General features: G+C 41.3%; 5 protein-coding genes across 5 annotated transcripts in view; 4 read left to right on the top strand and 1 right to left on the bottom strand.

The window, feature by feature from the left end:
- Positions 1-1093: 1093 nt before the first annotated feature.
- Positions 1094-3033, top strand: LOC108090272 (cilia- and flagella-associated protein 161). The gene is made up of 4 exons (XM_017188883.2): positions 1094-1306; positions 1367-1885; positions 2269-2373; positions 2426-3033. Exons 1-4 carry the CDS (start codon positions 1211-1213, stop codon positions 2633-2635), a joined length of 930 nt encoding a protein of 309 aa, XP_017044372.1. The 5' UTR covers positions 1094-1210; the 3' UTR covers positions 2636-3033.
- A 144-nt stretch (positions 3034-3177) lies between these two features.
- LOC108090293 (trypsin-1) lies at positions 3178-3951 on the top strand. The gene has a single exon (XM_017188903.1). It carries the CDS (start codon positions 3178-3180, stop codon positions 3949-3951), a length of 774 nt encoding a protein of 257 aa, XP_017044392.1.
- A 755-nt stretch (positions 3952-4706) lies between these two features.
- Positions 4707-5513, top strand: LOC108090251. The gene has a single exon (XM_017188846.1). It carries the CDS (start codon positions 4707-4709, stop codon positions 5511-5513), a length of 807 nt encoding a protein of 268 aa, XP_017044335.1.
- A 915-nt stretch (positions 5514-6428) lies between these two features.
- On the top strand, positions 6429-7136 carry LOC108090252. Its single transcript, XM_017188847.1, has one exon. The coding sequence runs from the start codon at positions 6429-6431 to the stop codon at positions 7134-7136; it is 708 nt and encodes a 235-aa protein (XP_017044336.1).
- A 1990-nt stretch (positions 7137-9126) lies between these two features.
- The window catches only part of LOC108090377 (putative polypeptide N-acetylgalactosaminyltransferase 9), a 61742-nt gene continuing 56729 nt past the window's right edge, over positions 9127-14139 (bottom strand). Inside the window, 4 exon segments of the mRNA XM_017189008.2 lie at positions 9127-9396; positions 9966-10073; positions 13735-13845; positions 13969-14059. Of these exon segments, the coding sequence (XP_017044497.1) occupies positions 9235-9396; positions 9966-10073; positions 13735-13845; positions 13969-14059 (472 nt within the window). The 3' untranslated portion in view covers positions 9127-9234.

The following is a 14139-nucleotide window of genomic DNA, read 5'->3' as shown; positions in this document are numbered from 1 at the left end:
CTTTCAAAAAGCAGAGGTAAACACAGTCGTAAAACTTCGAGCCCCGGCGACAATATCGCATATAGCCCCCATTGCAATCGAGTGGCTAGATAAGGAACGTGCCGCAAATCGGCCGAGCAGCTCGCTCACGTTCACGTGATTTGCACGCCGATCCAATAGAGCGGGTACATCTACAGCTACATTTACCCACCGGCAGGTAAATCAGCGAGGGGTTTAAGCCACAATAACCAACCGACATCGATGATAATGGTTAACAAGCACAATTAGCGGCGGGCAATGTGCCAAGTGTTGATACAAGCGGCTTATCTTGTCACCGATATTTGGCCTGGGCAGCCGGGAGATTTGCTAATGATGCCTTCTCCAAGATGCCCGACCCGCCAACTCAAAGAATGAGACACAAATGGTCTTGGCAGACGTGAGTTACAGCAAACAGGCCAAATCACCGCTGTTTGAGTTGTCCGAGAGCGGCAAATAGATAACTTGCTGCTCGCAAATGTGTGCCAGTGCAAAATATTGGGTCTTCCATTACTCATACGCCGTGTGTGCCCTGATCGCACCAGCACAAGCTGATTGTATTTGTTGTAGAGGCCCAAAAGTAGACTACTGTTTCGCAATGTGGTGAATTTATTATTTGGGCGGGAATATAAATAGGGTTTACTTGCGTTAAGCCTACTCTAAATGCACTCAGAGAAAGAAAAAAGTTTTTATCGCAAATAAAGGTTCAAAACAATGTTAACGGGAAACCATTTAATCAAATCTCTCAGTAATGCTATTATCAAAATTTTACCCGATGTGTTTGTTTTACTACTTATTAATTATATGGTACATTTAACTAAACGAGGTCCAGTTCAAATTTTCGAAAAAAAAAAAAACAAAACCAATTAGATTAGCGACGGAGTGTTTGAGACCGTGAGGAAGCAATGCTCTGGGAATTTCCACAAAAAAAAAAAGGTTCAAACACCCCTCAATAAAACAGACAAATGAAATAAAAACTAAGTATAATGTAATTACAAATTATTACAAAGTACAATCTTATTTATCGCTTAGAAGTATTTTCACCTTTTAACGTTTTAAATCTAGTAAACGTTTAGTTATCTGTCAATTACACACTTATTTACATTTCATAAAAATATAAACTCGCTATTGCACTTTAAACAACTTATTTATCTTCATTGAAAAGTCATTAATTTTCGTTCTTTAAAATAACAAAATGCCCTGCAGAATTACAGACACGGATTCGATTTCCGCCCGTTTTCAGCCCAGTGTAAGAATTGGAAACTGGGTGGAGGAAAACTGTCTAGAGGAGGTGATATTGATTGGTATATTTCTTTAAGAAGTAACTCATAATTATGTACTCATTTTGCAGGACAAAATAGTGGTTTTCAAAAAGCAACGCGATCGAGGAGAATTGCTGGTGGAAAAGGCTCGCACTTTGTACGATAATTTCCACAAGGAGATCGTTTTGGCTGCCCCCAAGCAGACGATTATTTTCGGTGCCACTGTGCAGCTAATGCCCATCTACATGAACATCAGCGAGATGGACACCTCCGATTTGAACGCAGCTCTGTCGGTGGTGATCAATGAAAAGGTGGTGCGAAGCAGCCAGTCGATCAACGAGGACTGCGAACTGACTGTGGCTCCTTCGAAGCGTCCTTGTGTACGCAACTCCTTCAAGATAGTCAGTGGCGATGGGCGGGACCGGACCGGGGAGAACATCAAGTACGGACAACGATTCCAGCTGCAGTGCGTGGGCTCCTCGGAGGACGACCCCATTGTACTGTACAGTGGGCCCAAGCGGTGCAATCTGCAGCAGGGCGTCAGTGCCACCTACTTGTCTCACAAAAACGGGGAGCTCAATCTCAACTTGGGACTCATGCTTCGCAGTGTAAGTGGCTGTCCAACTCATTCATGCTTAAGTTTAATGGGTGCGAGTGCGTTCAAATTCGAGATTTTACGAAACCCACAAAAATTATGTTTCCTTAATTGGAGTGAGAAATTATTAGAACTTCAACTTCGATCGTTTGATTACATTTTTAATTAGAAGTATAAATACTAATACGTTATATTTAAAAATTTCACTCGAAACAGAATGAATTTTTTAGTTATTTTAAAGCTTTATTTTTTTTTTTTTTCTCATTTTTTTCCTTTTTATAATTTGTAAGTTTGTCCCTCTAAAACAATTAGATCCATTCATAGAAATTTAAATTTTATTGAATTTACTATGGTGACATATACTTCAATTGCATGCTGAAATGCCATTTTTTCCAGAAAATAACCAGTCCCGAAAACGATATACCCATGGCGTACACAAATTGGTTTTGCAGACACGTGGATCCAAAACAACGCTTTGAAAGCGAAGGAGAAGACATACCTGTAAGTAAAATATATATATAAAAATTTGATTATTTATAATCTTTTACCACAGAGCAACTCCCCTTTGGTGATTGTACACGCAACCACGAATCGAAATCTGGCTGCTGAAAATGTGCTAATACAAACTCTTTTTGGTCCGGAATTCCTGGTGTCCGTACAGAATTATCGCAACATCTATAAGCACGAGATCTGGAAAAACGTGTGGATGATCAGCAATGGACATCAAACTGGAGCAAAGCCAGCAAATTCATCGTCTCACTGAGTTTTTAATGCTTCAAATGCATTAAAAGCATTGCGTTTCCTAAAAACAGGCCACAACAATTAGGTATTGTGTGAACTTGATTTTTATGTGGCGAAAATTTAAATTTCGCACATAAACTTGGTCGAGCCGAGCCCCTGCTGTTTGGCCTAAATAGAAATTGGCATTTGGCGGCTAAATTTGAGGAGAAATTACCTCTAACTGGGGCGGTAATTAAGATTGAGTTGGTAAAAAAGGTTATAAGCTTAAGAGTGACTTGAATATAATTATTCACCATTAAAATCTAAAAGTGGAAACTAACAAGATTGAATCCTAAAACTGAATTAAATAGTATAAGTTTGCATTACTGATATCATATATTTTTGCCAAATTAATAAAGTAGAGCTAAATACCTAACAAAACAACCCCCCATTTTATTCCCCACTTATCAGGGGTTTCTGAACAAAAGTGTGCCATTCTGGCGATAAAACCACTCGAACGCAACACCAAACAAGGCCTATAAATAGAGAACAACTGAACCACATTGGACACACTCAACCCTTGCCATGTCTTCGGTTAACAATCTAGCCAGTCCTCTGGTCCTCCTGCTCGTCGCCACCTCGGTCCTCGGCGACATGGATGCGTCGGAGGAGTCGAGGATTATTGGAGGCCAGTTCGCTGCTCCTGGGCAGTTTCCCCACCAGGTGTCCCTCCAGTTGAACGGACGCCACCACTGCGGTGGCTCGCTGATTTCGGAGACCATGATCGTGACCGCCGCCCACTGCACGGTGGGTCAGAATCCGGGCCAGATGAAGGCCATCGTGGGCACCAACGACTTGGCAGCTGGGAATGGCCAGACCTTCGGCATCGCCCAGTTCCTGATCCACCCGCAGTACAATCCGCAGAGCCAGGACTTCGACATGTCGCTGATTCGGCTGAGCAGCCCGGTGCCCTTGGGCGGACCGGTGGCCACCATCCAGCTGGCCGACTCGGACTCCAACTACGCGGCGGACACGATGGCCGTGATCAGCGGCTTCGGCGCCATCAACCCGAACCTGCAGCTGCCCAACCGCCTCAAGTTCGCCCAGGTGCAGCTGTGGAGCCGGGACTACTGCAACTCGCAGAACATTCCCGGGCTCACCGATCGCATGGTCTGCGCAGGACACCCCAGTGGCCAAGTGAGCTCCTGCCAAGGCGACTCCGGCGGTCCGCTGACCGTCGATGGCAAGCTCTTCGGCGTCGTCTCCTGGGGATTCGGCTGCGGGGCCAAGGGTCGTCCGGCCATGTACACCTATGTGGGTGCCCTGAGGTCCTGGATCAAGCAGAACGCCAACGTGTAAATGAAAATGTCATTGTCCTAAGGAAATCTATCTCTCGAGCTTAAATAAAAATCTACTGCATCATAAAATATGAGGAATTTAAATATATTTATTTCCTATACCATAAAATATAGAATCTAGCAGGGGTGCTTGACGCCTCATCTCGGAGCAAAATTTTGTTTTTGCAAATGCAAACGAGAATGAGGAATGTTTCTTAGATTTCATACCTCATCACTTCAATACGTGATATGTATGCTGATAACCAAAAAATAATCTAGCTTCGTCGAGTCGAAGCTGATATACTCTTTCCGTTGGGAGTGAAATGTAAAAAAGGGTTAGACTCATCAAAAACAAAAATTTCAAAAAATTGATTTGAAATTACAGAGTCTTAAAAAAACTTAGTCTGCAAAAAATAATGCCCTATAACGGCGTTATAATTTTATTCCCGTTATTTTTCACGTCTAGATTGATTTCTATGGTAATGCCAAGATCAAGAATATATATACTTTAAGGAGTCTAAGGTGTCACAGTCACGTTCCAAACTTCTTACTAAAATTATAATACCCTCTTTAAGGGCTTGATAAGGATTCTCGGTTCGGAATGGCACAAAGTTACTTTGCTCTCTAAAACTTAAAAGTCAATATTAATTATATATATTTATGTGAAACATTATGTATAGGTTTTTCTTAAACTTCTCTGTCTCAGTTAAGAGCCGCAAAAATAAATAAATAGCACCATAGAAGTATGGGCAGCTCAGTAAGAATCAAATCTCCGGCATGGCGAGTCAAAAAGCTGATAATACCGACCCGAAAAACACGACCCGTGCTAGTGACTCATTGAATGCGCTGAAGGTCCAGTGCTCAATATGTTTCGACATCTTCCGCGCGGTCGACGTTGTTTTTTGGACTAGAAATTGTGGCCATGTTTTCCACAAGAGGTGTCTGATGAGATGGCTGAAATCATCTAACACCTGCCCACTGTGCGCGTCATTCTGCAACGTGCATATTATCCACCGACTGCGCCTCAACTTTTCCGAAGTAAGGATCAACCGGAATCCGGAACCGGAAGTGGATCAGCCCAATCCCCATTTTGAGTGGGTTCCCATGAACCTGAGTAAGGATACCCGCACTAAGGACTCCCATCGGCCTCCCAAAGGAGCCGTAAAATGTGGGAGGTGGATGAGTGGATTTCTCACGCATGTGGCTCGCGCCTATTTCAATGACAATCTCCTGCCGGCGCAATATGTTCTTAGAAAGAAAAGAGCCTTTGCGGCGTGGGATGGTGACACCATGGAGTTCACCGAAGGCGTGGAGGTGCTGGTGCTCAGGGATTGCGTCCCCAAATGGGTGGCCTCTCGGAACGGAGGCTACCCGCCCGATGCCCTGCCCACCGGCTACTCGCATTTGGGAGAGGTAACCTATACGGGGCGCTCTAGATTTGGAGAAACCAGGCTCGGCACGGTGCACCCTTCCTACGGGAAGATGTTCATACCATACATACCATACATGCAGATGGAGCTCGGTGTTAATCGCTACGAGGTCTTGGTGGTAACTCCTCCTGTTGTCTTAGCATTGCAGAAATAAAACGCTCTTTGTAAATTTAAAAGTTTTTAACTTTTTAAAATATTGAATTTTATGGGAAAAATTTGTTTATGTGTTGAAATCGAATTTTGTGTAGATTCTCAGAAAAATTTTTTTTATTGTAAATACACATTAACAAGTAAAGTTCCAATTTAATATAACGCATAGTACGATAAGAAAAAAATTTTGAGTAAAAGGGAAGTAGCACAATTATATAAAAGAGATGAAAACAAATGGCATATGGTGGAGGCGCAACTCCATGAAACCAAAAAACAAAGTACAATAATATAATTTTAAAAAAGGAGCTAAGCTTAATAATCTAACAATAAAAAGTATTTATAAGATTTGCTCAAATCGGAAAAGCCCAAAATGTATCTGCCGCTAACATCTGAGCAGTGCTGTTAATCTGCCTTTCTATGTTAACTTGTTTTAACAATGTTATGTGCGTTGCCTCTCTTAAATTTCTCTAGAGAGTATACACGAAATGCCGGCCATCCGCTGAGGATCAAGCAGAACGCCAATTTATAGATAAAAATGTTATTATCGTAAAAAATAAATTTTAGAGTTATTAACTTTGTGTACATTTTTTTACCTAAATTTTTTAGAATACATTTTGTGTCGATATCGAATTTCGTGTATACAAACAAACAAAAAAAGAAAGGTAATTACAATATTATAATTTAAAGTGCCCGAGCTTAATAGATTATCTTCAAATTAGTAGTGTTTGTATGAATTGCACAAATTGAGAGAGCCCAAAATGCTACTGCCGCTGACATCTGAATAGAGCTCTTGACGTCTCTCGTTCTTTGTTTACTTCTCTTAAATTTCTATAACATAAATGCCTCTCTCAAATTTCTCCCAAAAGTATATGCGAAATGCCGGTGCTTTTTGGAGCTCAGTGCGGTTGAGAATAGCGCCATGGAGAGTCAAAAAGATGAAAGCGACGGCGCAGGTGACGCAATTGCTACGAATGACGCCTCTTCGTGCCGGTCCTCCAGTCCTCGGCATCCCGTTCCCAGACTTTACCCAAACATTGCCGAGGTCACAGAAGACAAGGAGACCACTGAAGTTAAGGATAAGGAACCCAGTGAAACAAAGGATAAGGAGTCCAGCGAAACTAAGTACTACCGAGTGGGTGCCTACTTCGAGTGGGTGCCCATGAATTTGGACGAGGATTCCCGCACCGAGGAGTCCCACGAGCCGCCCGAGGGAGCCGTGCTGTGCGGGACCAGCAAGAAGGGATACTCCTCGTACGTGGCTCGGGCCTACTTCTACAACGATCGCCTGCCCGCCTCATACGTCCCCAGGAAGAAGGTCGCCTACGCAGGGTGGAATGGGGAGGCACACGCCTTGGCCGACGGAGTGGAGGTGCTGGTGCTGAGGGACGCCTCCCACGAGTGGGTGCCCTGTCGCAAGGGAGGCTACCCGACGGACGCCCTGCCCACCGGGTACTCGCATCTCGGCGAGGTCACCTACACTGGTCGCGAAATGTACGAGGGAAGCCTGCGGCTGGGCAAGGTGCACCCCTCCTACAAGAAGATGTTCATCACCCACCGCGGCGTGGAGGTTGGTCTCAGTGACTACGAGGTCCAGGTGGTCACTCCTCGCGAAAAGTCCCTCGAATAATACTGCATTTGTTTAGATACATATAAATTAAATGCAAAAGATATATATTAAATACAATAAGATCATAAAAAGAACGGGAAAAGAACGCGTTAAGCAATATAAATAAGACTCAACATTTTTTTAAACCGTAACAATCTTGTGAATCATTTGAAAAAAAAACACAAATTTTTTTGTGCTTTCTTTTGTAAGGTAATAAAAATAATTATACATACATATATGTGAAATTGCCATCCGATCTGGAATGAAATAATACAAAATATATATTTTGAGTTATAATTAAATTCAAATAAATTAATTTAATAAAATAGCTCTTGTACGTTTAATACATTAAACAAACAATTTGTTAGATTTGCGATCGGTTGTAACCAATAAATAGTCTCATAACTTGTCTCAACAATTTTAAAAACAAACGCTTGATTTCTGTTAGTTTACAGAAGCGCTGTATTTGGCAGCTCTACATGATTTTGACGTAGAATAGCAAATGTAAGGTTGTGAACCCGGCGATAGGTGGCGCCAGGGTGATCTGCTGCCATCCCATAGATGGCCTTAAACCGAAATATTATGCATTGCAGCGCAATAATCCAATAAAAATTCTAGAAACCATTTTTCAATTCACATATTTTTATTTATAATTGTATCTGGTTGTTGCACACTTTTTGCATTACACATTTACTACGCGCTTAGTTAACTATTGTAAGTTTATTTTAAAAAAAGGATATCGACCACTTCCTATGGCTTTTGGTTTCGTACGTAAATTGTAAATGCCGCCTACAGTGAAGCTCGCTGGCTGGAATAAAACATAGCAAATGAAAAACAATGCGCAAATCTTGGCTACACTCTTGATATAATATGTAGGTATTAGTCTTGAATAAAACAGTATTTAATAATAGTTATGTACACATTCTGCAGGATGCGATATGAAATTGTACAGTACAGTATATACACAGTCGCTGTGATTGTGACCTAGTCTAGACCTACAAAAGTTCGATGAACGGTTTCGATAACGAATGTGTAAGAATGCGTCCGTTATAAATAGAAGGCACTATGCACATTTGCATTAAGAACTAACCTCTAGGGACTAATGCTATACTTCTTGTGTGATATCGGTAGTTTGGAAACTGATATTTGTAAGTACTACAAGCTGACAAATAGGATATGTTGTCGTTTTGAGAATCCAACGAAAGGAATTGTAAAGGACTTTCAAAGAGAACACAAAGTAAACCGAAAACTAAAGATCTAAACATAATTTGGCATAAAGTTTTTAACGCTCGTCGGCTAAAAATCAGGCAACACGAGCTTGCCCATAAATCGTTTGAGAATAAATAAAACAAAACATGCTTTTCGCCATTTAAATTGATATACAGGTATAAGACGTAATAAATCTGAATGCTCGGGCTCACAGGCGAAACTAAGACTATCACCAAACGCTTTCCAACTCAGACTTAGCCTAGGGCTTACTCACTAAAACATATATTTGGAATGAGGCTTTCGCAGAGCCATTTAATGACATTTGTAAAATTCATAAATAATCCGGACATCGTTCGCCAGTCATTGGCCATGGGAATAAGTCTAGTAGACAGAGACAAGGTTTACACTTTCCGTAAATTGTGCTAAATGTTTACAAATTTAAATGCAAAAATTGCGCTACGACTTCATTTTGTTGGCCAGCAAGTTCCTTGGCTCCATTAACCTAATCCCAAGTGCTCTCACTTAGGCCTAGAAAACCTATCAACTTATAGCTACTGTACAGCAGTCGTTCTCTTTTTTCTCAGTGTCTGTTTGTGTAGTCTGCGGATGTGTGGTTCTTAAAGCTAGGTAACGTCTACTCTCTTGTTTGGAAACAAATAAGTTTTAATAATATTTATATAGCATGGCAAGTAATGCTGCTGCTACAATCCGTTCCTCAAGCTCCCGCATCCAATTCCGTTCCCACTCCCACTCCCTATTGCACAAGCCTCGGGGCATCGAACTACTCCAGCTCCTGGTGCCACCTCATGTCCTGCCCCCCAATCCCGTCCTGCTCCAGCCGCTATGCATGTGGTTCTTGGTGTCGCCGCGAAGTGGGCAACAGCAGGTTGCCCCTCGCGTAGAAGTAGCCTCACAACTTGGAGCTGTCGTAGTTCTCGAGGGTCCACTGCTGCCGGCTCAGACTCGTGTTGCACTCCTCCATCAGCAGCTTGTCCTTGCTCTCGCTGATGGCCAGGCACTTGCCGGAGGTGCCGTGGTGCAGCTGCTTCGTGTTCTCGCGGTACGTCCAGAACTGAAAGGAGAGGTGCATTTAGCTTAAGTGCTTTCCATTCTAGGTAAATTAAACCCAAAAAAAAAAAAAAAAAACCGAAGCATTGAATACATTATCTCATTTAAATAGCTAAGCGCTGTTTTTTGGTCGTAGGCTTAAACAAATGATTTGAAAAAAAAACAACCAATAAAAGTTGTAAAGCATTGAATACATTATATCATTTAAATAGCTAAACGCTGTTTTTTGGGCTTACACTCTAAAACAAATGATTTGGAAATAAATATAACAATTTATGATAAAACTGAGTGAGATTTGCAGGAAAAACTATTGTCAGTGAAAAAAACACATTTATGATAAACTGTTTCGTTTATTTAAACATATAAGAAATTCCTTTAATAGCAAATTACTAGTTAACATGAAAAAACACATATTTATTGGCTTCTTGTCGAAGCAAAAATAAAATATAAAACAGTAATTTTGAGAGGAAAGAACTATTTAACAATATGTAGACACTTCATGAAAATGTTTCTTGCTTTGCAGTTGATTTTACCCGAACTTTAGCAGTTGCTTCTTTAACTTTCAACACTCACCTGATTTCCTTTGCCGCCGTGGCAGGAGAAGAGCGTCACATCCTTTCCGGCGTAATCGAGACAGGAGTCGTCGCGTCGGATTTCGCCAGCTTTGCTGAGCATCCAGTACTGTGAAAATCGGGGGAAACACATTAATATGAATTGTAATGGCGGCGAATGCGTTTGCCAGTTGCCAAAAGTTTTTCCAGGGCTACAATCGCACAACTTATTGCACACTAATGTTTTATTCAATTAAATGCCAGCAAGCAGTTCGTTTTGCGACTGTGTGTATAAGTGTGTATGTGTGTGTGTGTGCGAGTCTGTGTTTTGTCTGAAACTCGCTGGCCATGATTATTTATAATTTAAAACACGTTGCCAATGCCAGATGGCCTGAGCTCGGTTCAGATTCTGCTGGTGACTGAAATTGCCTTTGTTTGTCCTGCTCCTGCCACGCCCCCTGACCCCCTTCCCCCACTGCCCTCGCCCACTTTTCGCTGCCAGGTCGTGACCAGCCGCCATTTTGTGTTACCATTTCCGTTTCCGCACCGCCAGCCGGATGGGCCCCCTTCTTTATTTTGTTTATAATGATGCCAGGACTGGAATAATGATGAGATTGGTCAGCGCCGGCGGGCGAATGAGGTTTTGTACCATGAATAATTACTGTTATTGTATGACCGGTTCAATTAAGGCAGATCCAAGGACTCGTTACGTTCTGGTTGTTAGAGCCAGCGGAAAAAAATGCTCCCTCTGATAGGATTAAAACTTCCCTTTAAAACCTTTTTTAAAAGAAATGCTTAAATGACATTGATTCTTGTATACCAATTACGTAATGTTTAATGAAGTTATCTAGTCACAATTAATTAAGGTAGCTTTCTGTTTAGATGCCAACTGGCATATATTGAAATGCACATCCCCCCCAGCTCCATAAACTTGCTTTTAATCTCCGACTTGTAGTAATGTCCCGTACAAATGGTGTATCCTGCCTAATGCACACATTCACCGGCCGCCCAAGGACGTCTCCCTTTGCACCGATTACACTCCTTGTTCATCCACATCCATTGTTTAGGCTTACAGCCCAAAACACCCCCTCCTGACTGTCGTCCTTGGCGGTCTCAATTTGCATTTCTTTTTATCAACGTTTTCCCTTTTCCCTGCGCAGCCATTGCGTTTTCTCTGTGTGCGCGAGATGCGTTTTTAATTACGTTTTTTTTTTACCTCTCCCCACTTTTTATCTAGTCTTTTTTTGGGTAGCGTTAGTTTTTATACTCCCACTGAACCAATTTGTTTGTGGGCTGGGCGAAAATATTTTTGCTAGCCTAGACGCGTATTTTTTTCCACATGAGAGGAGTACTTTCATTATGTGGACAGTACTACGGGCAGCCCTCTTATTCCACCCACTTTATATGGTATATAGAGCTCTCCTTTGACGTTTCAGTCAAAAGCGTTTTATTCCCCCTTTTCCCATTTGGCTGGATTCGCTGGCTAAATTTTACTATGTGCGAAATTAAAATTTGCGTGCAAAAAAGCAAAGAGCCACCCACTTCCACGCCCATGTTGTCTGCCCTGCAAATGTTGATTATTTTAGCCGCATTTCCGAGTGCAAACAACATTTGGTGGAATCTTTTTCGCACTTTACCCCCTTTAAATGTGGCTTCCATTGCACTTTGTTGCATTGTGTGTGTCCGTGTGTGGGGGGCAGTGGGCGTGGCAGTTGTCTGTCTGGGGCGATTTTAGAGCAAGCGGAACGAGGTCAACACTTTTCCCCCCACTTTATATGTTGAATATTACAATATTCTCACACACTCCAGCAGTGTGTCTGTGTGAGAATAAAAGCATCTCAGCTTGCTTTTAATACCCTTTATTTGTAAAGGCAAAGGTATATAAACTTTCCTATAGGATCCCCTAACTTGCATGCCTAAAAATATTTAAAAAGTCACGTATCACAATAATTAATAATCTAAAGTTTCCCAAGGCTATGCAGAATTTAATATGTGTTTGGCAATAGGGTATTTCGTAGTCGTTCTAGCAGTTCTCTTCATTTTGGTGTCAGTTCGTGTGTGTCTGTTTAGGGTTCTATTGTTACAGTTCATTTACTTGCATTTCTGTTGTTTGTTCCTTTATTGTAGTTCAACATACTTGCAACTAAAGCTTTATTGTGGGAATATTTGAGGTATCTAAAGTGTAAATGTGGTTGTTTTTTAGCCAACTAGATGTACAAAAAAAAAACAGTAAAGCTGTAGCCAAAGCCAAAGCCATGTAAATGATTTATCATTTGGAATTTTATTTATGATTGTGTTTTAATTAATTTTTGTGACATGGCATAAATCGACCAAAATCCCCAAAAATATGCAATTCTTTTGTTTGGTTGTGTGTGTAAGTATTGTTGCGCTTGTGTGTGTGTGCGTTGTGTTTGCGCGCTTGTATGTATCCTGTAAAACTGTTAAATTGTCGATGCAATTTCAGTTGGCAACTTTTATTGATAAATACTTTCACTTATTCTAGGCAAATAAATTGAATATGAATTGTTTGCCGAAGAGCAATAAATCCAAATTATTTATGTACTCTACAGATATTTGTTACAGTAGCCACAAACTCCGTCAAAATTAGTGCTTAAAACCGTGGGACTTTTATAAGGGTAGCAATTAACAACGACAAAAATATTATTGTTGTCGGTTTCCACTTTGGAAAACACTTTTTTAGAAGAGCACTTCCCAACAGGCACCAAAAATCAAAATACGGGGAACAACGTTTAAAACAAAAAAACTCAAGGAATTAGTTGAAGAATTTGGTTTAATATGTTTGATTAGAGAGCATTTAAAGAAAAATTTCAAAAAGAACAGCTTATCAGTAAAGAAACAAGTCAGTACTTAAGAATCAATTGCGGTTAGCTTGTTTAAAGTTTAAATTTGAAGATTATTTGTGGTTAACGAATTTTTTATGAACACCAAGTTTAGAGTGCTTAAACAGATTGCAAACTTCAGATATAAAAAAATATATATTCTCAGAACTAAGTGGCCAAAGTGGCTAAGCAAAAAGATTTTACAAAGTTAGTTACTTCAAAAAGGATTTTAGAGTAGTAAGTAAAAAATTATTATCTTAAGATTTATGAATTTCATTCGACAAAGCTGAGTTATTCGAGTTCCTGAACCTTTTGGTAAGTTGGTTAAGCGATGATTATGTTATGTTTTATGACTTGTTGAAGTATACTGTCTAGTGTAAATCTTGTTTTATCCTTGGATTAGTTGACAAGCAAGCAGAAAATTAACAAAGGATACCAGTAAAAAACAATTAGCAAGAAGCGTCAAATCGAAAACAGGAAAGCTATCAACCGAAGCAGAATTATGTATTTCCCCAAGCAATGAGACCGAGAAATTGGGTGTGGGGACTCCGAACCACCTCCTCCTAATTTCAGAGTTCTGAGGATGTGGAAATGGAGGTGGATACCTGATTTCCTCCTTGGCCGTGGCATTCGTAAATGGAAACCGGCGTATCCTCCTCGGATTTCTCTTTCGCATCCAGGCACATGCCATTTGCGTTGGCGATCTGTAAATTAAGTTCACTGTAAAGCGGATCCATCTAGGAGGAGTCTTTTGGGGGGAGTTAAACACCCAATCGCCCGAGTAAGTTTAGTTTGGGGACACGGTTTTAGTAGTGGCAAAGAGAGAGTGGAGAGTGGAAAAGAGTTCGCTGTCCGGAAACGTTGTTCCTGGCACGGCTTTCTTGGTTTTCTTGCGGCTGGACGGAGTTTGTGGCGGTCGCAGTGCTTCACTGGAGGATGCAAGAAACAAACCTGGTTTCCACCCTGCCGGTGGCAAGGATAGGTTCCAACGGCCTTCTTCTGGTGCTTCTTGCCAGCGGGAGCGTCCAAGCAGGTGCGACCGCCATAACCTAGGTTTCTTATCTGTGAACGGGATTGTGTTTATGGGTTGTCGTTTGTTTTTGTTAGCCATTAGATTGGGGGTGCTTAGTTTGGACCGGGTTGGGAAAAGGGGTTAGCAATGGAATGCAGCCGGGGGGAACTTACCTCTCCGTGGGCCACCGAATCGCCGGGAATGAAGAGCTCGGGGTAAATGTTGTCCAAGTACCACTTGAAGCTCTTGCACTTCAGATCGTCACTGGGAAGAGGGCAAATGTGTTTAATTTTGTGTTTATAGCAGGGTAACATATTTAAAATTGGTAAAAGGAAAACTGGGTT

This window comes from Drosophila ficusphila, unplaced genomic scaffold (assembly GCF_018152265.1).
Source record: "Drosophila ficusphila isolate 14025-0441.05 unplaced genomic scaffold, ASM1815226v1 contig_414, whole genome shotgun sequence".
Lineage (NCBI taxonomy): Eukaryota > Metazoa > Arthropoda > Insecta > Diptera > Drosophilidae > Drosophila > Drosophila ficusphila.
The sequence above is the reverse complement of the archived record's forward strand: the minus strand, read 5'-3'. Positions and strand labels throughout refer to the sequence as shown.

Bases quoted from the DNA above. Each gene is read 5' to 3' on its own strand.
- LOC108090252 (XM_017188847.1), top strand. From the start codon at position 6,429: ATGGAGAGTCAAAAAGATGAAAGCGACGGCGCAGGTGACGCAATTGCT.
- LOC108090293 (XM_017188903.1), top strand. From the start codon at position 3,178: ATGTCTTCGGTTAACAATCTAGCCAGTCCTCTGGTCCTCCTGCTCGTC.
- LOC108090251 (XM_017188846.1), top strand. From the start codon at position 4,707: ATGGCGAGTCAAAAAGCTGATAATACCGACCCGAAAAACACGACCCGT.
- LOC108090272 (XM_017188883.2), top strand. From the start codon at position 1,211: ATGCCCTGCAGAATTACAGACACGGATTCGATTTCCGCCCGTTTTCAG. The intron at 1,307-1,366 runs GTGATATTGATT...CTCATTTTGCAG, and splicing joins AGGAAAACTGTCTAGAGGAG to GACAAAATAGTGGTTTTCAA. The intron at 2,374-2,425 runs GTAAGTAAAATA...CTTTTACCACAG, and splicing joins GCGAAGGAGAAGACATACCT to AGCAACTCCCCTTTGGTGAT.